Genomic DNA, 22,147 nt, shown 5'->3' on the forward strand with positions numbered 1-22,147 from the left:
TGTAAAAGCGTTTTGTTTTTCATTTTTATTCCCTCAGTCACGATCACGAAACAACCCCATCCTTCACCCAAACCACTCCAGATGTGACGCTGTTAGTTTTTATTTGATACTGGGAATAGCTGTAGATGTGAGTGATGTTTTGAATGTTTTGAGAAAATGGAACTGGAAATTCTCTGATCTGGAGGGATAAAAGCTGATACACAAACACTGTTGAATCTGCCTTCTTGGTATCTCATTGTCACTTGAATTTTTTTTATTGAGTGTTCCTACTCACGCTGAATTAGTATGCTCCTTATGGTCCATGATGTCAAAGCTGCACTGACAAAAAACAGACATAGGTATACAGTGATCCCTCGCTATATCGCGCTTCGCCTTTCGTGGCTTCACTCCATCGCGGATTTTATATGTAAGCATATTTAAATATATATCGCGGATTTTTTGCTGGTTCGCGGATTTCTGCGGACAATGGGTCTTTTAATTTCTGGTACATGCTTCCTCAGTTGGTTTGCCCAGTTGATTTCATACAAGGGACGCTATTGGCAGATGGCTGAGAAGCTACTCAGCTTACTTTTCTCTCTCTCTTGCGCTGACTTTCTCTGATCCTGACGTAGGGGGATTGAGCAGGGGGGCTGTTCGCACACCTAGACGATACGGACGCTCGTCTAAAAATGCTGAAAGATTATCTTCACGTTGCTATCTTTTGTGCAGCTGCTTCCTGAAACGACATGCTGCACGGTGCTTCGCATACTTAAAAGCTTGAAGGGCACGTATTGATTTTTGATTGAAAAACAAACTCTGTCTCTCTCTATCTCTCTCTCTCTCTCTCTCTCTTTCTCTGCTCCTGACGGAGGGGGTGTGAGCTGCCGCCTTCAACAGCTTTGTGCCGCGGTGCTTCGCATACTTAAAAGCCAAACAGCCCTATTGATTTGTTTGCTTTTCTCTATCTATGTGACATTATCTGCTCCTGACGCGCACTCCTTTGAAGAGGAAGATATGTTTGCATTCTTTTAATTGTGAGATGGAATTGTCATCTCTGTCTTGTCATGGAGCACAGTTTAAACTTTTGAAAAAGAGACAAATGTTTGTTTGCAGTGTTTGAATAATGTTCCTGTCTCTCTACAACCTCCTGTGTTTCTGCACAAATCTGTGACCCAAGCATGACAATATAAAAATAACCATATAAACATATGGTTTCTACTTCGCGGATTTTCTTATTTCGCGGGTGGCTCTGGAACGCAACCCCCGCAATGGAGGAGGGATTACTGTATACAGATATTTGGAATAATTCATTTAATGACCTGTATAGTACATTTTGGAAAACATTGTGGCACTGATGCAACATTATTCATATTATTCTTATTCATTCGCTTGCTTTCTTGCGGTTGTAATCAGTGACTGTGTTTTTTCCCCCAATCTTGCCCAGTCTCCACATTTTGGTGCATGGTAGTGTTTCTTTAGTATTCCAGGACATGCAGAGGAAAGAATAGTACAGAGAGGTCAGTTTCACGCTATATGCAATCATTAAATTCAAATGTTAACAGTTCCCACACACCTAAGGACCGTCCTTCCTACATTTATGACGAGTACCTGTTACAATGTACACACTTCTCTCTATGCTGTGGTTCGTATTACATTGAATGGGCACCTGACACTGATTGAGTTTGCTTTCCTGGGGGAAGTGGCGGTCCACCTCAATGCTATACAGTAGGTGTGGTGTACTTTTTGTCCTGGGCCTTGCGTTTATGGTTGTGACCATAAGGTTCAATTTTGGTGTCATCACTCCAAAGGAGTTTTGAGGATTGTCTAGATGCTGCTTGGTATATTATAAGTGGGCTGTTTTGTGGTGGTGGCACAGTAAAAGCTTTTTTCTTGAAACTCGACCGTGCAGCCCCTTATTTTTGTTCAAGTACCTCCTTACTGTGCATCTTGAAACAGCAACACCACTTGTTTGCAGAGAAACCTGTATTTCCGCAGAAGAGGCTTATGGGTTTTTATTGGCATCTCGACAAATGATCCTGGCAGTTGTGGCTGAACTATTGGTTGGTCTATCTGACCATGGCTTGGTAACAACAGAACCCCTAACTTTCCACTTTTTTATCAGAATTTGAACACTACTGACAGGTATTTTCAAATATCTGGATATCTTTTTATATCCTTTTCCTAAATTTATACAATCCAACAACCTTTTCTTTCAGATCCTTTGACAGTTCTTTTGCTTTCCCTATGGCTTGGTATCCAGCAAAGTCAGTGCAGCTCTACATGAATGTAAATTGACTATTTATACACAGACACTGATTACAATTAAAGAAGCTACAGGTGTGGACACTCTCCCTTAATTACCCTTAATTTGAAACTGTGTGTGTCAACTTGTGTGTGTATTATCAGCCCCAACATTCAATGTTATGCAAATTTTTCATCAGGCCCATTTGAATGATTTGAGTTATCATTGTGATGGTAAATTGCTTCGTCTAAGTACACTCCCTAATTAAAATGAAAGCTTTCTGCATGATTAATTATATTTTAAAAACAAAAATAAATATTTCACAAATTCTGCCAAGGTATAGAAACGTATGAGCACAACTGCATACTATACCATTTTGTGATTTCTGTTCCAATAATACAGTGCACTAATCAATTCTTGGAACAGAATCCTTAAAATGTACAGAACTGCAGAACTTACAGAATGTTAAACTCAAAGCAACAAATCCTCTATTTTAATAAAATGGAAAATATTAATATTATTACAGATGTTTTACATCAGGGGTTTTAAACTCAGCGGGGTATATGGGCCACACATAGAAAATAGTGCTAATTGGCTGGTCGCATTCATTTCTAAACGATACAAATGCAATATAATATTATTGTTAATCAATTATTTGAACTACAATACTACATTGCTACAATAATACAGGTAGGTTAACAGGTTTACTCAATGTGCTTATTATAAAATCCAGTTTTCCAGTTCAAATTTCATTAAATGCAGTCTGACTGCTCAGTTGGCAGCGTTTGGCAGACACAAGAAGTTCGCGATTGGGCCTGATGTCATGTTTTCAAATAAAACATTTTTTGCAGTTTAAGAATCGCTGTTTTTATACAGGTATTGTCAAGCTTGGGAGACAGGAAGGCGAGTCCAGGTTTTCAAAGAAAATAAAAGTACTTTATTACTGAATAGAGAAGGCAGGTACAGTCTCAAGACTTCATGCAAAATAGGAGCTGTTATTTCAGCACTCAAGTACATGAGATAGGAGCCATGACAGGCCAAACGTCCTGCTTTAGCTCCCATCTTCAGATTAGTAGAACAGCTCAGAATCACCGTTGTGGCAGATGTGGTCTAGAGAAGAGAGATCAGGAGAGTACAAGGAAGAGCAGGTCAAACTCCAGTGTTAAATGTTCTAAATACATTGTGCAACAACCACGTTATGTGGCAAGCTTTATCCTGCAGAGGACAACCGATTACTGTACATTGCCCTTACCAGACTCAGCATAGCAGCTACAGAGCTGTCCTTATGCCACTGCCATTAGAGATGATGAATTGCCAGCGACCCCGGTCACAATAGTATGCATATTTTCCCCATATTAGTTATAACAGAATATTTTTATGAAATATTTTTATGGTCCCATGAGTTTCATTACAATAGGATTCCACTTGTATAACTTCAGTGAACAAAACAGATTTTTCATGCAAGTAGCATCATGCTAATGTTGTGAAGACCTAACCATCACTTCAAAATACCAAATTTATTCTTTATGCAAATTTTTTTCAAAGACAGTACAGCTTTATAACATTGTCATTTATACTTTGCCCTTAAAGTCCTTTTATTCTTTGCTTTTGTGCATAAGTCACAATTTGTGTCTTTTCTGATTTAGTACATCATTTTGGAAGAGCAGTGATAATGTTTGGAGTACCTTATGTTTACACACAGAGTCGCATTTTAAAGGTGAGTTTTATGAAATAGTAATTGTGGAAAACATTATTTATGCTAAAATGTCAAATAGCAAAAACCACTGTTACTACCTTAAAAAGCTGTGTGATGTCTTCTCTTAAAGCTGTACAATATCTAAAATTACATCTAACTGATATTTTATTAACAGCAGTCTTAACAGTATTTAATGAGTTTTTAGCTTTAACATTTAACATAATTAGCTTTAACATTAACTCTATTCATCTAATCTATTGCCAGGCACGTCTGGAATATTTAAGGGATCAGTTTCAGATCAGAGAAAATGATTTCTTGACATTTGATGCTATGCGCCATGCTGCTCAATGTGTAGGAAGGGCCATTCGTGGAAAGACTGATTATGGTCTTATGATATTTGCTGACAAGGTGAGAGGCACTATATCTCATTAAAATTTCAAAAATGATTGACTTTCACTTGTTAAGAGTGAATTTATATATATCCATTGATTTGTGTACACAAAAATTTGTGTATTTGTTTACTCAAATTAATCTATAAGATTAATCTCAGTTTTTAATAAACCTGTAGTAAATGGTTTTAACTGCTAAGAAATCTTCTGCTACTATCCTGATTTACCACAAGATGGGACATGAGGGTCATTTTGTGCAACTGTATAGTGTGCTAAATTGATGTAACCACATAATTACAAATGCAGCTTCTACATTTATATATAATGCACCAAATGCATTCATACTGTCAAAAAGTACAGTACTAATTGACTTGCAGTCACCTCTTTTTTTAGCCCTTAGACATACTTCTTCACGTTGCCTTCAGAATGATAATTAGACATGCTATAAACACTGTAGGTCATTGTCTCTCATTTTCTGGTTATACTTACATGTTCATTTTATCTACACGTAACACCTGGCACTTTCCTACATTAATCTACATTTTCCACTTTTACTCAGTTGTAAAAATTGTCCAGGCTTAATTTAAGTGTTTTACTGGCTTCTCAGTATCCCTAAAAGTTTAGTATCTTTATGATATTTCAGGTTTGCACTGTTTAGTCATTACCCCATTTTTCATTATCAGCAACGTTACTGGTTTAATGGCCATTTTCTAATCACATCTTATTTGGCCTCACTCCTAGCCTCATCCCTATCATCTCTTCCCTGGTGCACACCATCACCCAGTTCTCCTTAGCCTTTCACATCACAAGCCTAAACAACCTTATATTGTTTCTCCTCAGTACAATTACTATCACATCCACACCAAGTCTTTCTGTTAACTCAGTATGCATCTTCCGATTACTCACTGACACAGCACACATCCTCATTCTCTTCTCTGTTCTTTCCAGCTTCATTCATGTTACACTTTCTTCAGCATGTCTTACTCACACAGAACATTTTGGCTTTTAAAAAGCTTTCATATATTTCACACTTCAATACCAGAGAAAGACTGCTTTAGAACTGACAATGGGGGATAGCTCCTGGATTCTTTTGTTGATGTACCTGTTATCCTTACTATCACTGTTGCACTTGATAAAGAGATATCCTTGATTTTTTTTTAAATATGCACTAAAAAGTGATGATAATCTGTGAGGAGACACAACTCTTCAGTTAGTTCAGCTATATTATTATCTTTTAATTGGTAATTTAAATGCTAGCATGATAGTGGGCAAAAAAAAAATTAAAAAGTTACAGCTGTTGCAGTTGGCTTCTTTAAATGGATTAAAGTTTTCTGGCATCATTGTTTGCATTACTATAGTGCTGCATCAGTTTTTGCTTTGCTGCCGTTTTTCCTTTCACAAGATGCAGAGAAGCAAAGTATAGAAGGTTGTGGTCAATAGCCAATACTGGCATTTAACCAGTACTTAAAGCATGATTGCAGACTTCTTGACATCAACAATATTGAGTTGTCATTTATTATATTATGCCATAAATTACAAGTTCAAAACATAAACAAAAAGCAAAGTCCATTATTCTTAAAATAATAATAATTATTATTATAATAGTAGTACGCACAATTTTTTTTATCAATTTCAGGAGCATATGAGTTGATACCAAAGTGACCACACATTTATTAGTTTGATAAAATTATACCACACAATAAATAATACCATATTTCATATCAAATTCAAGTTTTTCACCATCTTAAAGGTGGCCTGACATTACGACTTTTTTCGTAGACTTCAGGGATACTATTGTTAATCAACAGTCTGTTTGTCATCAAACCCATGTCACTATTGTGCATTACAACTTCAGTAGATTTTCTGTTCCTGGTAACTTTATGCTGACAGTCTTGTGTTTTATTAAAGCCACTTTAGTCTTGACCATTCTTGCTCTGACTTGTACAGTTACAGGTTTTGTTGGTTCCTTCCATTGCGATTTAATTAGCATTGCCTCTATGTAAAATATAATTCTAGTCTATGTGGGAAGTATAAGTATACCTAATAAACTGTGCATTTGTATGCATGTGCATTTATATCCTATGTAACCACAACAACATTTAAGTGTATACCACATTTTCATGCAAAGGATGTAGCTCATAATGCTTTACAAGATGACAAAGGAAAAATAAGAAAAGAAAATTAGAATAAGAATAATTACTTAGTAGCCATTTATCTAACATAGATATGCAAGTAACAAAAAAAGTGGGAGTCCTTATTTTGTTTTGAGTCTCTAAAGATAAGTCCGATTGTATGATCAGATTGTTGGTAAGGACAGGAAAAATTTTTTTTTAAAAATCTCAAGATAAGCTTGAGAAAAAAAAAAAGATCTGCAGGGGTTCCAAAGCCAAAAGACCACCAGTCCCCATGTGGGCATTCTACATTTTCGGATATTTAAATATGTCCCATGTCTTTTCTAAGTTGTTTTTACTGTTTTCTCTCTAGTTATATTGCAAATAGAATATCATTTCATTAAACATCAACTACTTTTAAACTACTAAACGTTTGTGAAGTTAATGATGGCAAGTTCACTTTTTAAACTTTTGGAACATACTTTCCACTACAATATTACCAGATTAGTTATATCACCTTGATGGTTAATTCTGAATTGCCTTAGTGTGAGTGAATATGATTGCATGTGTTGTGTGATTCCAGCCAAAGAATTGCACTGTATCTATCTAAGGTTGTTTCTTGCGCTCCATATAATGCTGGTCTTGACTGTGAATGGGAATCTGCTGGTAGAGAAAATGATTGTGTGATATTCTTCAGAGCAATAACAATACACAGTAGCAGATTCATTTTTTTGGCAAAATTGTTATTTGTTCCGACATTGTTAAGAGCAATGTGTAGGTTAAAATGCACAGTGCAATTTAAATAACATGTTAACTGCAAGTTGGAATGTGTTTCATTTTGATACAGTAACATTAAAAGTAAAATATTTTCATAATGAATATAGTAATACTATATTATCTGTATTGTTGTCCACATATTGATTTGGCAAAACTTTACACCATTATTAAGTATGTTTTAACATTTCTTTGCTAGCATGTCTTGATACATCATATTGCATTTAATAAGGGGCTTTTTTGTTTTTCTTACTTTATATTTTTCTTATAATTTGGTAACAATATCCAAGCATTTGTATTTAGAAGGTAAATAATAAAATAAAGTCCAGGTAGTATTTAAAGTTTGCTATTGATAGAAAGCTGTTACTTACTATTTAATGTTAAACATTTTAAGATGTCAATGTGTTGGATATTTAGGCTTTAATATTTTTATGTTAATTTTACCTCAGCGCTATTCCCGCAGTGATAAAAGAGGAAAATTACCTCGCTGGATTCAGGAGCATATAAGTGATGGCAGTTTGAACTTAACCATTGATGAAACTGTGCAGCTATCCAAACACTTCTTAAGAGAAATGGCACAACCATTCCGTAAGGTAATAAGTTGAATTTGGTCTTTATATTGTGCAGATCCTTTTAGAAGCCAAAAGTACACTTCATATTGTTAAAATAAAACACCATTCAGTAGGTTCTTAGAAATGGTGTTAATGTGTGAGAGAGAATATAGCGATTTAGAAAACACAAAAAATACAGTAAACTTTACATAAATAATGTACTTGATTGAATTTGTATTTCTATCTGTTAAGAACCTTTCAAAGTTTATTTGTGGTTCAAAAAGAAATGTGTAATTAAAATTTATTTTTTTAAATGCTTTTAAGTGAATGGTTTTTGAATTTTAATGAAGTTAAAGTCTTACGTGCCTGTTTCAGGACAGTGAAAGTAATAAAGTACTAACAAAGACACACAAAAGTATATAGAATGCAACGTATATATACAGTATTGTTGCATTTTCGGTTATGAGTTACATAAATCAAATTAATAAACAGTTCTCTTTAAGAGCACTATTTTTTATTGTAGAAGTAGAAACCGTTTTAGAGTGTTTCTGCAACAAATAAAACGCCAAAGAAAACTTAACTAACTTCCAGTAAAACCCAATCCTGATACAGTCTTCTCAGACTTAATAAAATTCAAAAGCTTCTTCTTAGAGAGAGGTGAAGATGCCACAATCGAGACTGAGCAAAAAGACAAGAAATTCCATAGCTGGGGGAAAGCCTAATTGCATTAGCAAGGCCAAAACCTTTAAAGAATTTTATTACCTTGAGGTATGACGATTACACATTAAAGTGGCTGACATGTAGGAGATCCCACAACTTTATGGCTAATATTTCTTTATATACACATTTTTAAGTTACAGTGTTTATTAAAATTAGTTGCTCACTAAACTTACAAAGAGTAGATAGAAATATTTCCCAAACTCACTAGTTCAACTGCCATTTTGTTTGCCAGAAAAAAGGAATGGGAAAAGCATCTCTAAAGATGGCTGAGGTCTTTAATTAAATTGTTTGCCTTTCTAAGGTAATGAGTGTTTTATATATGTCCTGAACAGAAGACAGCTGTGTGCCGGTAAAATACTTACCACCCTCTACAACATCTGCAGTGCTTTGTTTGGTGTGGTTGCTTTCAAAAAGAATGCTATACATTGTAAAACAAAAGATTAACATGCATATTGTTCTGTGTTTTAGGAGGATCAGTTGGGCCTCTCCTTGCTTACTCTGGAACAGTTACAGTCTGAAGAAATGTTGAAGAAAATAACACAGATAGCACACCAGGTGTAATATATCACAGAAATGTAAATATTAAAGAAAATATCTAGAGAGACAAGGACACTTTAATAGTCTCTGTGTTGATACAATAGGTTTGTAGAGAATAATACTATGTCAAAAACATTAAAGCATGGAGCAAGTACAAAAGATGTGAAATGCTTTATAGATATTTGCACACAATGTGTGTGTGTTTTCTTACGTAGTTTCTCTGATTAACAGTTTATCACCTCGTAATTATGTGTTCATTTTTGGTTATAAAATACACTTTTTAAGGTGGTTTGTCACTTGTTGAAATCGGGTTACAACAGACCATAAAATGCTCTAAATTATAATGCAATTTAACAATAAAATTTTTAATATGAAAAACTTTTTTGTGTTGCTTTTTGTTGTAAATAACTACACAACTGTGATTTCTAATGGTTTAGTGCTCTCCTCTTACAAGTCATGTTTGCTTATGTTCTTTTAGAGCTAAATACTGGATACTCTTCTACTGTACGTCATATTCATTTTAAAGTTTTTAATTTTGGTTATTGAGTGTTTGGAATTACTTGTAATTATAATTGAATTTCACACCTTAATTGAATTAATACTGTTTTACAGAAGAATTTTTGACTAGTAGCCTTTTTATTTTATCACAATAAAATATTATGGGATACTGAACAAGAGCTGCCTTTTTGTACATTTGCATCTATGCATGTGTTTAATATTCAATTTTACTTGCTGCCAGAGATAAGCTTTTTGTCTCTCAGTCTCTAGTGTTACAAAACCAGTAATTCTGTTTTATTACTGTATTTTGTGAAGTTTCTTAAAGTGTGAACTTTGCTTGTCTCACTTTTTCCACACTTCTTCCTCAGGTTTTATCAATCTTCTCAAACAAGCAGTCACAGAATGAGGTAAAAATATTATGGAAGGGTAGACCATGAAGAAATAATACCATACCAAATGAAACATCAAACAACAGAGACTTCATATCTCTTTCAAGCTGTGCGAGAGCCAGAAAATGTAGCTGATACAGTGTATCTCTATGATGGAGTGTATTTTCTGATGAGCTTTGTGTTGAATCTGTGCTTGAGAGGTTAATTCTTGGAATATATTAGTATTACCCAGTCTTAGAATATTTATATTTTGATCTATTATAAAATGTAAAAATGAAATGTTTTGTTTGATATAAAATGGGAATTCCAATCAATAGCATGTTGCGACCTGTGGCTTTATCAGATTCCATAGTGGATCATATACCAACCATTAAGTTAGTCTTTCTGTTTTCTCTTTCAGAGCTTTTTGAGGGGCAGTTTTGTTTCAATAAAAGTATTCGCTCCTGCTTTAGATTAGAATTCTAATGTCCTGATCTTATTTGTGTAAGATATTAATCACAAAATAACAAATTGTTCTCTCAAACAGCAGTTAGAGTCATCAAGCCTTTGTCAGAGTAAGAGGCAAGTGACATCACATTATATAACATAGGTTATTTGAGGTAATCCTTTAAAGGAGACTGTGAAGGTAGCAAAAGAATAAAGAGTTGATAGAACCAGAAATTTAGCAGCTGGTAAGAAAAGTTTTTTTATTATACTTCTATATGAAAATTATATTTTGAAGAAGAAAAAAAATTTTGTCTTTGGAACCATGTATTTTAAGGTACTCCATGAGTAGGTAGACTTGTCTGCGTTAGGAAATTCATTTCTTTGTTTCATGAAAAAACTGAAAGTGTTTTCACTTTTGTTGAAAAAAGTATTTTACCACAAAAGTTTAAACCAGATTATTTCTTTTTCTGCATTTTCAGTTTTAGTAAATGTTTTGTTATCAACACTGAGAATTGTTAAATTAAAATAAAGAAACAACTGTGCAGTCATGGCCATGGCAGGATTGAGTAGGTTCAAGTAGAAGATGGGATTTACAAGAGTTCTTTAAAATGTTTCCACACTTTTTTTATATGCTCAAGAATCTAGTGGGTTCAAGCTTAAATCAGTGCTATCTGAGGTAGCCAATAAAAGTGAAACTGCTAATTTCCTTACCACATACAGTGACTTAGGTTTGCTTTTTCAGTGCTAGAAATCAGATCATGGAAGTACAGCATCATCACTTCAGACATAATGATTACATTAATGCGAAAGTACAGGATTTACACACCCAGTAAGTGCACATTCTGTCCTCAACTAAATAAAAAATAAAAATCATAATTTACAAAAAATAATGAACAAGTTGGAAAATCCATTCACCCTTTCTTTTTGCAACCCATTACTTCTAGTACTGGGTGAAATGCTAAATCCTGGTAATGATGGGCATAAGGCAGGCAATTTTTCTTCCCTTCTAACATAGTCTGAAACATTTGTTTGTTCACTTTTTTTTCACCCTGTTTCACTTTTTGATTTTGTTATAAAGAGATTAAATTAGAGCAAGGTCTCACTGCAATTGTTTAGCAACATATTCTTTATTTTCAGGATTACTGCTTATTTATTTTCCATTTTACTAGAATGTATTAGCAATTATGATGTATAGTGAGGAATATTTTGGAACAACTATCTACCATAGTCTTGTAAAGTGGATGGGTATGTGGTTTGTGTTTGGGATTTGGCAATATGTTAATTTATAAAATATAATGTTCCATTTGCAAGAAGTCCTAAGTCTTGATAGATATCATTTTGTCTTCTTGGGACCAGAAAAACCTTCCAGCTGTCCCTGAAAAATGTAAATGTATTTATTTATTTACAATATTTTATAAGCATAAAAATAAAGATAATATTTGAACTATAAACATTTAGAAGAACAGTTATTTTTGTTGCTTTTCATTATGTTATATTTAATGTAATTTTATTTGTTTTAAACATCTTATTGTTTAATTGTAGTAAATGAGCTTAACCTGACAGTAGATGCAATCTTGCTGTTTAGGTTCATCTATATCAGAAAATGTAAGGTACAAATTTAACCTTAGACTAGATACACGTAGCCAAAATTCCACTCAGCAAGAGAAGTCAGCTATAAATTAATCATATGAATAGATAGACAAGATAGTGACCCTTAAAACAGTAATACAGAATTCAGCATTAAGAGGCATTGTAAATATGGACATGGAAGAATATGAAAGGAGAAGGCAAAAAATACATCTTGCACATAATGGGCAAAGACTAAAAGCTTTAGAAAGCCAAAGCAAGTTATTTTAATACACCTTTCCCAAATAGAAATTCTGATAAGAGAACCCTTAGCGGGATGAGTAAAGACTACAACTGCAATTGTGAGCAGGTTTCTGTTGAATTTATAAACATGTCTGACATTTTCACCTTATCTAATAGGAATTGTTCTCTCCAAAAATAATCTACATTCATATAAATATTTTAGTAAAGAAAACAGCTTCATTTTAAAATATCAATTATTATTAAAATGATTAACCTTAAATGGCAATTACAGAATGGCCAGGGAATAAATTAAGTATATTAAGAACAGCAAGTGTGACTTTTAATGGAAGGATAAAAATATAAGTGTAGTTACGTTTTATTTTCTTATGTCTTCAACTATTAAAAGATTAATAAATTCCATAAGTCCCAGATAATATTTAATGACTTGGAGATGAATGATGGGCTACTAGCTTTTAACAACAAAACAAATGAGTGGGATTGCTGACTGTAGTGTTTAGCAAATACAACCAGTAATTAGTAAAACATTGTGACTGTGACACTGTTTATGCAGTTTGTGTGTGTGTACATATATATATATATATATATATATATATATATATATATTTGGGGGTCAAAGCGCAGGGTCAGCCATTATACAGCACCCATGGAGTCATTTTCAGGTTAAGGGCCTTGCCTTAGGACCCAATGCAGTAGGATCCGTTCTCGCAGTAATAGGATTTGAACCTGCATATACATATACAACTAGTAAACAAGATTAGAGCTGAAATCCAGGCACAAAATCTTTCATATACTCAAAAACAACACAATAATCTAGTTACAGGGAGAGTGTAGTGCTGTGATGCAAAAAGACAGTATGAAGGAAAGAAGGACCAAATAAATTATAAGGATAATGCATTCTTAGTCTGTGGTAAGTGCCTTAGAAATTTATCCAAACATGCCTGATAACATGTACCAACACAAAAATTAATACATCAAGTAAACACTCACTCCTGTGAAACAAGGTAATCTTCCACCACATCTTTTGTGTAAATTGTTTACATACAAAATCTTAAAAATATCACCAAGAAGCCAAAATGGGCAACCTCTAACCCCGAGGTTTGAGACATCTTGTGGATTTGCGGATCTGGTTAATGAACAGTGAAATGAAGCCAGTAGATACTGACTCACACTGCTTTGTTGGACTGCGCATGGCTCAAAAATATGTAGCATTAATTACTTCTACATGGCTTTTAAGTTCCATCCTTGTGGACCCTAGCAGCTGCAGCTTTCTATTTCAACTAGTTCCACAATCAGTGCATTATTAAAACCGCAGCTTTAAATGTTTGTTTCCATTGTCATTTTCTCTTTAATGTACCTTTCTCTGTAGAGTTTGCTCCCCTATTTTTATCCAATTACTAATGTTTAGTTACTAATGTTTAGAAATGAGCAGTGCATACACTGGTGTAAGCAACACTGAAAGCTAAAGGGGAGCAATTACTTCACTACCATTACCTCTTATCAACTCATTAAGAAACATATTTTACAAATGAGCATACAAGTGAATATGGCACTGAAGTAATTGCTCCACTTTACCATTTAGTGTTATCAGCATTTGGATTTTCTTAGAATAAAAGAATAAAAATGGGACAGCTAACTAAAAATGAGATGATGTAAAAGTAAGAACAATGTAATGAGTGTGAAATTTGTTCGAATAAAAACCTGCAGCCATACAGAACCCCCAGGACTGAACTTGGGAACCAGTTCTCTGCTGACATGGCTATTTAAGAAAGAGGTATGTTAGAATTGTAGTTTCTATAAGTCTAGAATAACATACTTCTTAAATATTTAGTTAAAACTGTGTATTAAATTTGCAGAGACAGTGTAATGAAATAACTATTAGTACAAATTTTCAGTGTTACCATACACATGCAACAGTGTTTGCACTCGTGACTATACCTCTAGTTTTATTGTGCATTTCAGTATTTTTATTTCAGAGCATTAAAACTGATGTGACATTGGTTTATGTAGCTGTTTTAGTGGTATTTAGACCCTGTGTTGCAGGAGCTCTAAATGTACACAGGTGTCAAACAATATAATAATTAGGATTTAATTGCCATATAATTGGCCTTCACTAGTGAATCATTAAATAACTATCACATCTTCTGGATAAAAACCTCACAGTTAAGGGATTAGGCCTTAGTAATAATAAAGAGTAGTAGTAGAAATAGTATTAAAGTTGTGATCTGAAAGCCAGCTGTGAAAATAAAGCCAAAAGAGCATTCCAAAGAAGTTAGAGACTCAAGAATACAAATAGTTAAATTAGAAAAAGGGTGTAAAGCAAAAAATAGTTGTGCTCAGAAGTATTACTAGACTTTGCATTAAAGCTGCCATGTGTGATTGGTATAATTGAGTAGAATTGTATGTCTATTGCCCATGCAAATGTAAGCAGAGTTAAGAAAATCAAGGTTGCCATTAAAGAAACAAGAAGTGGACAGTGCTAGATCTTGCTGACCTCAGGATATTTGTTAGCTTCAACTCTGAAAAGTGCTTATTCCTTAACCATACAAACAGTTGAGTGTGTTTAGTCAAGACTGAATCATCGGTCTTTGTAACACTGGGTGGATAGCTTAACATGTCATGTCATGTCTTGTAGGCTACAAAGATGATGTAGGTGATGATGATTGCAGGAAGGCTGTCATACTCATTATAACTGATCTGCCTTATAGAATTATACCAAGGAAGGGCTAAGAAATTATGCAAGATGCCTTCACTTCTGCCAAATCAAGGATTCCCAATATCTGTGCAGATGTGCCACTCTAAAAAATGAGTGGGTGGAAGAACTGAAAACTTTTATCTTTGGGAATGCTTGAAATTTCTCTGATAACCCTAAAATGTGACTGCTACCTTTGTAGTCACCTTTGTCTGACTTGCTGTAAATAGTATACTTACGTTTTGATAAAGCTGATTTTGTCATGTCTCTAGTAAAGAATGACAAACATTTACTAACATACATATCCGTGTAGTGTACACTAAATAAGTAGCCAGATTTGCAAAATGAAGAGTTTTCTGAAATTTTGGACAGATTTAGTCTGTGTTGTTCATTTTTTAATGAATTGAAATCTTTTGGGCTGTTCATTCTTAAATGTCATCATATCTAGTAATAACATTTCTAGTTATACTAACCTTGAGCTGCTTGATAGTTTGTTTGAAAAAGTCAATTTCTTCACTGTGCTTCTTTTCATCTGTGTGGCGTCGGTCAGTCTCCGACTTTTCAAGGGCTTCAAAAGCTGCTCTCTGCTCATTCAACAGTCTCTCAAGATCCCTCTTGTCAGATTCCAGTTCAGAAATCTGAAATAAGTAATAAATATAAATAACATCTAATTCCCCAATACTTTATTATTAGCATGTTATCTTGCTTAATTGTGTATGCTAAAACCTGAAGAAGTGATATGATAGTTTTGCCCTCATGCTTATCATTGTTCCAAAGTTGACATTTTCATTATTTTAAACTTTGTATAAGGTAGAAATAATTTCTATAAATTACTTTCATTTCTTTGATCATAAAAAGTTTATTATTTTTATATCTGATCATGGTAAATTAAAGCCCCAGATATACAATGAATGTCATATTGTCCACCCATTTATTTCCTGGACCTGACCCTAGATGATGTGTCAGTCTGTACATATAATTGGGTGAGGGTAGAGATGCCAATTATCCTAACACCCACATTTTTAGGAAGCAGGAGGATAATTGGTGTACACGGTATAAAACAACATGTAGAATTTGACAGGATTTGAACCCTGGGCTCAGGGTCTGTTTGGCAGCAGAAATAACTAGCTCACCATTCCGTTAATTCTTTTTCACCCTTTTTCATTTTCTAAATTAAAGCTCTATCCCTTTTTCTTCCTCTATGTGTTACAAGATTCAATCAAAGCTGACATGCAGTGGTTCTTACTGGACAGGGACTAACCAATACCGTTAGGTCCATAAATATTTGGACAGAGACCACTTTTTTCTAATTTTGGTTCTGTACATTACCACAATGAATTTTAAATGAAACAACTCAGATGCAGTTGAAGTGCAGACTTTCAGCTTTAATTCAGTGGGGTGAACAAAATGATTGCATAAAAATGTGAGGCAACTAAAGCATTTTTTTAATACAATCCCTTAATTTCAGGGGCTCAAAAGTAATTGGACAATTGACTCAAAGGCTATTTCATGGGCAGGTGTGGGCAAGACCGTCGTTATGTCAGTATCAATTAAACAGATAAAAGGCCTGCAGTTGATTTGAGGTGTGGTGCTTGCATGTGGAAGATTTTGCTGTGAACAGACAACATGTGGTCAAAGGAGCTCTCCATGCAGGTGAAAGAAGCCATCCTTAAGCTGCGAAAACAGAAAAAACCCATCCGAGAAATTGCTACAATATTACGAGTGGCAAAATCTACAGTTTGGTACATCCTGAGAAAGAAAGCAAGCACTGGTGAACTCAGCAACGCAAAAAGACCTGGACGTCCACGGAAGACAACAGTGGTGGATGATCGCAGAATCATTTCCATGGTGAAGAGAAACCCCTTCACAACAGCCAACCAAGTGAACAACACTCTCCAGGGGGTAGGCGTATCGATATCCAAGTCTACCATAAAGAGAAGACTGCATGAAAGTAAATACAGAGGGTGCACTGCAAGGTGCAAGCCACTCATAAGCCTCAAGAATAGAAAGGCTAGATTGGACTTTGCTAAAGAACATCTAAAAAAGCCAGCACAGTTCTGGAAAAACATTCTTTGGACAGATGAAACCAAGATCAACCTCTACCAGAATGATGACAAGAAAAAAGTATGGAGAAGGCGTGGAACAGCTCATTATCCAAAGCATACCACATCATCTGTAAAACACGGTGGAGGCAGTTTGATGGCTTGGGCGTGCATGGCTGCCAGTGGCACTGGGACACTAGTGTTTATTGATGATGTGACACAGGACAGAAGCAGCCGAATGAATTCTGAGGTGTTCAGAGACATACTGTCTGCTCAAATCCAGCTAAATGCAGTCAAATTAATTGGGTGACGTTTCATGATACAGATGGACAACGACCCAAAACATACAGCCAAAGCAACCCAGGAGTTTATTAAAGCAAAGAAGTGGAAAATTCTTGAATGGCCAAGTCAATCACCTGATCTTAACCCAATTGATCATGCATTTCACTTGTTGAAGACTAAACTTTTGACAGAAAGGCCCACAAACAAACAGCAACTGAAAGCCACTGCAGTAAAGGCCTGGCAGGGCATTAAAAAGGAGGAAACCCAGCATCTGGTGATGCCCATGAGTTCAAGACTTCAAGCCGTCATTGCCAGCAAAGGGTTTTCAACCAAGTATTAGAAATGAACATTTTATTTCCAGTTATTTAATTTGTCCAATTACTTTTGAGCCCCTGAAATGAAGGGATTGTGTTCAAAAAATACTTTAGTTGCCTCACATTTTTATGCAATCGTTTTGTTCACCCCACTGAATTAAAGCTGAAAGTCTGCACTTCATCTGCATCTGAATTGTTTCATTTAAAATTCATTGTGGTAATGTACAGAACCAAAATTAGAAAAAAGTTGTCTCTGTCCAAATATTTATGGACCTAACTGTAATTGCCCAAATTGGGACAGGCCACATGGGTTTGAAAGTAGTAGTGGGCTTCACCTGGGGCTGTCTAATTTCCGACATCTTTGGCACTTATTAGTTATCAGTTATTTGGCAGAAAGTGTGAGACACAAGTGAGAGATTTACATTAGCCATGGGAACAAATAAGTAACAGTATGAAACGGACATGGGAGGCTCCCTGTAACACTGAAGGTAGAAAGAAGGTAGGTATGCATAGATTTTTCTGCCGAATCTCCAAACACATCCTGGTTATGTTATCTGGCAATTCCAAGTGTGTGAGTGTGTGCATGTACACATGTATGTATGTGTGTGATTGAACCTTGTGATGAACTGACACCCTCTCCAGGGCTGGCTACTAACCTTGTGCTGAGCTCTGCCAGGTACATGATACTGTCATTAGGTTACATTCGTATGTGCTTTAATTAAGAAAAATCTTCAAATTAATAATTGGATTATTTTAGCAGTTTAGAGCAATTTATACAAAATTTTCTCATGATCCTACATTGATCCATGTGGATTCAAATTTATGAAAGAAATTTGTACTATCTTGCGCACACCACAGTGCTGTATATGCTGAAAGCCAAGAGAGAAGAATGGCACCCAATGCAGGCAATCTTGCCTGGCAGAAGTAAATAATTTGGTGATGTGAATTCATGAAACCATACACAATGGCAGTTTTTGTAATACAGTAATAATATGGTGATTTCAAAATAAAATGATTTTTAAGTCTGTCGGGACACACCCCAATATGAGTGATATGGACATTGTCAATAATGAGTAGAACAATAGTTGGAAATGTATAATTATAATACGCTGCAATGTTTTTAAGTCAAGGCAAGCTTGAAAATTAGATTGAAAAGCAAAACAGGAAATTCCAAAAGTGTTGAGAATAAAGTTATAACAGTAACTGCAACAAGAGCCGTGATTGGCCACTACACTGTCAAAAGCCCAGACTGCGGATATGCTCTCCTTTTATTTCCTCAGACCTCCTAACCAGGTGGCTGCTATATGCTGCCTAGTAGTTCCTAATACCGTGATCGAGTGGGCGGAGTCAGAGAGAGGCAACATGTGAAAGGAGGAGCCAGAGATGGAGCCCACAGGAATGCCTCACAGAGCTAAGGAGGACTGGGGGCTCTGCTTTGGGGCACTAAAGGTATCAAAGGTATTTCAATCTTATCTGCTTTTCAGCCTTTGTTTTTATTGGAAACTCCAATAGTTATGCTATTGTGTCATCAGCACATTGTAACAGTACTGTGTGTCAAACAGACAGAACATTCAAAGAATGAGATGATTTTAGAATGTGATTACTAATGAATAATTGTTTATGAAAATCTGTATCTTGCATATTTTAAGAATTGCCTTGCCTAACAATTTAAGGGACGAAAAAGGCACAAATGAATAAATTAGACAGATGCACTTTTGTGTGGCCTCCAAGTTACCTTCTTGGCCAAGTCAATTCTGTCCTGCTCAGCTTGCAGGGCTTTTCTCATGCAGTATGCCATGCTGCTTTCGTACAGCGTCTGGTATGTTGCGATAATCTTTTCACACTCCTCCCTCACTCTCATCAAAAGCTGTCCTCTCTCAGCACAGCCTACTGTGACCTGTCGGATAATTTCATCTGTAATAAAACAGAATAAAAAACTTAGCAGAACTCACTTGCATAAACATGTATTAATATACACAGCTGGTCAAAGTTTTAGAATACCTCAGTATTTAGAGTTTTTCTTCAACTTTAATCAATTGAAATGTAATGAGTGACCTAAAATGGTGAAAAGGTAAGCAGTACACTGGCAAGAGGTTTAAATTAATAGTGTAGGTTAGTAAAAACTGAAAAAGGAAATATCAGAATATTATAAATGGGCCTTCTTCAGGGAACAACTATCCATCCATCCATTTTCCAACCCGCTGAATCCGAACACAGGGTCACGGAGGTCTGCTGGAGCCAATCCCAGCCAACACAGGGCACAAGGCAGGAAACAATCCCGGGCAGGGTGCCAACCCACCGCAGGACACACACAAACACACCCACACACCAAGCACACACTAGGGCCAATTTAGAATCGCCAATCCACCTACCCTGCATGTCTTTGGAGTGTGGGAGGAAACCGGAGCGCCCGGAGAAAACCCACGCAGACAACATGCAAACTCCACGCAGGGAGGACCCGGGAAGCGAACCCAGGTCCCCAGGTCTCCCAACTGCGAGGCAGCAGCGCTACCCACTGCGCCACCGTGCCGCCCAGGGAACAACTATTAGGTTACAAATTTACAGATGTCCTGCAGCAATTAAAGTAAACTAAACCTTGCAAACAATTTGCAGAGGTGTCCCAACTTCTGTTGATTCCTTAAAAACCTTCTGTTTGTCGTAAAGTAATGTTGGAACAGACTGTTACTACACCATCTGAAGTACTACTTGGACGATTTTACACTGTAGAAAGTTGTAAATTCCAGTGATAATGGCAAGAAAACAGCAATTAACGAATGAAATGAGATGGCGTATGATAACTCTTAGGCCTTTCATTTAGGGAAATTACAAAAAAAAAGTGTCTTTGAGTAAGATGCCTTTGGATTGTGTAGGACACCGTACTCACTGACACTTTTTTTTTTTTTGCAATTTCTCTAAATGAGGGGCTTACACTTCCAAGGGTAATAATGCTCCACTCATTTCATTTCTTAATTGCTGTTTTCTTGCCATTATCACTGTAATATTTGCCCAAGTAGTACTTCAGAAGGTGCAGTAACACAGTCTGTTCCAACTCTGCTTTAAGACAGACTGAGGGTTTTTAAGGAATCAGCAGAATTTGGGACACCTGTGCAAATTGTCTGCTTCAAACTGCAAGGCTTAATTTACTTTAATTGCTTCAGAACATCTGTAGGTTGTAATTTATTAGTTGTTCCCTGAGGAAGGCCCATTTATAATATTCTAAAATTTCCATTTTTATTCATTTTTTGCTAACCTAAACATTACATTTAAACCTCGGGCAGTTTACTGTTTACCTTTTCACCATTTGAGGTAATTCATTTCCTTTCAACTGATTAAATTTGAAGAAAAACCCAGGTGTACTAAAACTTATGACCGATAATGACGTGCATTGAAAAAGTAAAGGTTACCAAAGCAGTCCTTGTAGAGTTCCTGTCTGACAGGACAGAGACCGAGCTCATGAGCATTTCTCTCCACCAGTTTCAATTGGAGATCTTCCAGTAGGTGGATGACATCCAGGCGGCCGCTAGGAGATGCTGAGACATACTGTACCCACTGCTTATTGTTCTCCATCCATTCTCTGAAATCAAATGAAAAAATCAGTGCACACATGGCTATAAGGCAGTTTCCGGGAAGTGAAGAATAGAAATTCAGTGTTATGGCTATTATGATCACAGCTCTCACAACTACCTGGGGGGAAACATTTTGTCCAGAGCTTTGTTCTCTTGTCTATGGACATTTTCTGGAGATGGTGGAGGGGCTGGTATTGTACCAGCTATGGGAAGGAATTGAGAGATGCCCTTAAATCGATGAGCCTAGAAAGATAAAGAAAAAACATGCAGACAAATGTGGCTTTTTTGTGATGTGAGCGTAGCAATTATATAGAAAACAGTTGGAGCTAAGCATAATAAACCCAGCTCTGCCAAAATGGGCTTTAAGCTCGCACAACACAAATACTATAAACACCAAATTAGCACAGTGTTGTTATGTGTGACTGGGCCCTGTGTTAGACTACTGTAAGAAAGTGTCCGGGGTTTGTGTAATAGGCTCCAGCCCAGTGTGATAGGGTGTATCACAGGACTTTGGGATACTAATAACTAACTAAAGCAGTTTGATCTTTGCTTACGTTAATTGTTTGATTTTTAGAGCACTTACCTGCAGGGTAGGTGAGAAGGCTTCAGGAGCAAACGGCTGTGATGGTATTGTGTCATGCCACGGGTGGAAACATTGTTGGCAGGTTTGACTTGTGTGAGGAAGGCTGTCATTAACAATAATACACGAGCACCGGCACGGTGACATCCCAGTGTTACTTCATGCCATGTCCATGTGGCTGCAGGAGTCGCAGCAGAGTAACCAGCTGAAAAGTGAGGCACGTAAGCCAGTCATGCAGAGTAGCCATAAAATTGTAAGTCCCGAAGGAAGAGGAAAATAAAAAAACATTAAAGCAGCTTCAGGAAGCTGCCTGAAGTTGAAGGTGTGTGCACATGAGAGAGTGTGTGTGCCAGTAGCCATGCACGTGTGCGTGCGTACAAATGAGAAGCCCGAAATATAGGGAGACTTCTGCCTAGATTGAAGCTAACGGAGGTGGAAGGTCACAAGCAGGTGTCACTGACAGGTTGGTGTCAGGCTGGAGTTAATAATTGTAATAATAATTTAATAATAATAATAATAAAACTGAGAAATG

At 36.0% G+C, this 22,147-nt stretch overlaps 3 protein-coding genes across 3 annotated transcripts in view; 2 read left to right on the forward strand and 1 right to left on the reverse strand.

Moving 5' to 3' along the window:
* ercc2 (excision repair cross-complementation group 2) overlaps window positions 1-9,386 on the forward strand; it is a 113,741-nt gene extending 104,355 nt beyond the window's left edge. The window contains exons 20-23 of the mRNA XM_028804993.2: window positions 3,868-3,938; window positions 4,182-4,325; window positions 7,641-7,784; window positions 8,931-9,386. Coding sequence (XP_028660826.1) covers window positions 3,868-3,938; window positions 4,182-4,325; window positions 7,641-7,784; window positions 8,931-9,023 — 452 coding nt within the window. The 3' untranslated portion in view covers window positions 9,024-9,386. The remainder of the gene's footprint in view (window positions 1-3,867; window positions 3,939-4,181; window positions 4,326-7,640; window positions 7,785-8,930) is intronic.
* Window positions 9,387-11,261: 1,875 nt separating this feature from the next.
* Window positions 11,262-21,650, reverse strand: LOC114648058 (axonemal dynein light intermediate polypeptide 1-like). Its single transcript, XM_051935818.1, has 4 exons — window positions 20,874-21,650; window positions 19,205-19,383; window positions 15,305-15,469; window positions 11,262-11,687 (listed from the first exon to the last, which is right to left on the reverse strand). Exons 1-4 carry the CDS (start codon window positions 21,073-21,075, stop codon window positions 11,646-11,648), a joined length of 588 nt encoding a protein of 195 aa, XP_051791778.1. The 5' UTR covers window positions 21,076-21,650; the 3' UTR covers window positions 11,262-11,645.
* LOC114648136 (axonemal dynein light intermediate polypeptide 1-like) overlaps window positions 18,890-22,147 on the forward strand; it is a 30,293-nt gene continuing 27,035 nt past the window's right edge. The window contains exon 1 of the mRNA XM_051923544.1: window positions 18,890-18,918. The gene's annotated coding sequence lies outside the window, so the exon portion shown is untranslated. The remainder of the gene's footprint in view (window positions 18,919-22,147) is intronic.

This window comes from Erpetoichthys calabaricus, chromosome 1, assembly GCF_900747795.2.
Source record: "Erpetoichthys calabaricus chromosome 1, fErpCal1.3, whole genome shotgun sequence".
NCBI lineage: Eukaryota > Metazoa > Chordata > Cladistia > Polypteriformes > Polypteridae > Erpetoichthys > Erpetoichthys calabaricus.